The sequence below is a fragment of the Anopheles darlingi genome, chromosome 2 (assembly GCF_943734745.1).
Source record: "Anopheles darlingi chromosome 2, idAnoDarlMG_H_01, whole genome shotgun sequence".
Classification (NCBI taxonomy): Eukaryota; Metazoa; Arthropoda; class Insecta; order Diptera; family Culicidae; genus Anopheles; species Anopheles darlingi.
The window spans coordinates 71,793,557-71,796,056 of NC_064874.1; the positions used below are offsets into that span (position 1 = coordinate 71,793,557).

Sequence of the window (2,500 nt, forward strand, 5' to 3'; positions counted from 1 at the left end):
GTTAGCGAAACGATGCCATGGGTACGCCCAACTACTACCGTCCCTTTTGCATCCAACAGCGGCCAACTATCGCGAGCAGTTCTATATTTCTGTTTTACCGTCTTGTCTCTTTTGCTATTCATTATAGATTACTTGCATTACTTATGCTGCAGCCACTACTTACTGCATTGCATGCGCACCACTATTGCACATAACGCTATCTCATCGTTTCATCAATCATCCCGTCTGTAATCGGATTATCGGTTCCAATGGAGTTTTTTTTTTATCAATCGACTGTGGTGCCTGTCACACCAGTACTGCGTTCCATTAATATTGTACATTCCTACATTGCGTAGACGATCGAACATCGCACGAAGTGCGACACAACCAACAATACGCCTAATACTTTTGCTTTTCTCTTGTAAGGGGGGTTGTGTCTGTGTCTCTTTCTCAAAATTTTCCTTTATATCATTTTTTTTCATACATCCAGATACAACAACTGAACTCTCAACGTCTTTTACGGCTTTATTGCTTGCAAGAACCATGTACGATTCTCGTCTATTCCTCCTTCATTTTGCATAGCTTGTTGCCTCTCAAATAGAATAGAAGAAGTCTCTTTCTCTACAGGATCGGGAGCGGTGGCGATGACGTCGATGTGGTTGCTCGAACAGAGATTTGCTTAACAGCGATACAAGGTGAAACAAAATGACAAACTCATCCCTCTATTATGCTCACTCGTATGTACATTAACCAGCACGGAAGGTTGGCCAGATTTCTCAACACACAGGCAGACACACGGGTCATTCGATTTGCAAATAAAACGAAAACGGAAGTATAAGCAACACTGCGGTGTTTTTTTTTTTGTATTAAATCCGTTATTTATCTCCTATATCCAGTAGATCTTACTCATAGGTCTGTCTCCCAATTTACTACCATTTTCGGTTACGATCGTAAGTGCCATGTTGGGCTACGCGTACTCACATTTCGCACTTTTACACAATAACAAATCAAAAAGAAAAGAATCCTACAAACTATCAGCAGCAACTCTCTGCCAAATCCATCTCTATAAAATCATCAAATATTCATTCAAGTGGTTTTCACCGTAGTACCGGCGAAGAATCGGGCTGGTGGGGCTAGCGAGCGAGATTTGGCTGAGCTTGAGAGACTGATCCGAAATCAAGGGAGGAGGTTCGATTTATACGTTTTTGAGCCCCAATCCGTAGTAGTAATAATAAAGGGAAATAATAATAATACAAGAGAAGGTGCCCATTCGCTTGGACGAGCAACAAGAATCGTAACCAGATAGGCACAACCTCGTTTAACGTTTCTCTGCAGCTTCCATTCCGGATCCGGCATTGCATCCTGGTTGCACCCGGGGAATCATTATGTTTGTTTTTATCTGCTTCACTTGTTCGATCTACACGCATCATTGCAATCTTGTATTATCTATTGCAAAAAAATTAATCGAATCACTCGTACTTAATTTACATCCAGGACCATGCAGGACATGCAGAACCAGCAAATAATGGTTTGTAATTGTTCATCATTAGAATTTTAAACAAGAGATAATTTGGAACCAAAAACGGATGCAAATTTTCGCCTGAAGTGAGAAGCGGAACTCTCTACCCGCAAAAAAAAACCGCTTTTTCGGGGCGGGCTACTACTACTGTACCCCGCCAGGTGCCAGATGCACGCGCTCGTTTGTATCGCGATGGTTGCGTTGGTGGTTGGTGGGCTGGGTGGGCAAGCTGAACATGAACTTGTTTGTTGTTGGATGATACAAACCCTTCTGCACACGGGCGCCATTCAACGGGTGCGATGATCTTGGATGTCACCACTTCTTCTCGACTCGACACGACTTGTGGCCTCGTGATAGACTCGGGGACATCCCATCTCTCTATCTCTCCCTCGCTCTTCCTCTCTGTGCTGATGGTGATGCTGGCTTGCTTGCTTGCTTGCTTGCTAGTTGCTGCTGATGCTGCTGCGGCGGCTGCTACCCTCAACCGGTTGCGTTCGATCAGCTCGTTAGGATTCCTCGTTGCCGCTGTCGTCGGCGTACGATTCGACCGATGCATTGTCATCATCCTCCGTATCCAGATCGTAATCGTCATCGTAGAAATCGGTCATATCGAGCTGGGAAAGAGGAAAATAAAAAACAACAAAAAGGAAAACATAAGAAAGTGATGCGTGATAGAGAGCCCATCTCCAATGTCGATGCGCATGCCAAGAAGTGTACGAGACGACGGAGAACCATGCGACCGATCATTTCCCTAATGAGTGGACATATTTCCAAATCCCGGTGCACTCCTGCCGCAGATGTTGACGAGAATTGCTTCATTTCTTGCCGTGACATCTTAAGAATCGAGCCCAACAACGCAACTATACCCATCATTCACCACATGTTCACACACAGCTTTGCTGTTGTGTGTTTGCGTTCCAATCTCTCACCCTATACCTTGCAGTAAACAGAACGTTGTTACTCTCTTGCCGATTACGTTTTGGTTGCCATTCCAGGGCAGTG

General features: G+C 44.5%; 1 protein-coding gene across 1 annotated transcript in view; it reads right to left on the bottom strand.

Annotated features, from left to right (window-relative positions):
* The window catches only part of LOC125951507 (ubiquitin-conjugating enzyme E2 R2), a 10,266-nt gene that overhangs the window by 128 nt on the left and 7,638 nt on the right, over positions 1-2,500 (bottom strand). Inside the window, exon 6 of the mRNA XM_049680382.1 lies at positions 1-2,112. This exon is cut by the window's left edge and continues 128 nt beyond it. Coding sequence (XP_049536339.1) covers positions 2,005-2,112 — 108 coding nt within the window. The 3' untranslated portion in view covers positions 1-2,004. The remainder of the gene's footprint in view (positions 2,113-2,500) is intronic.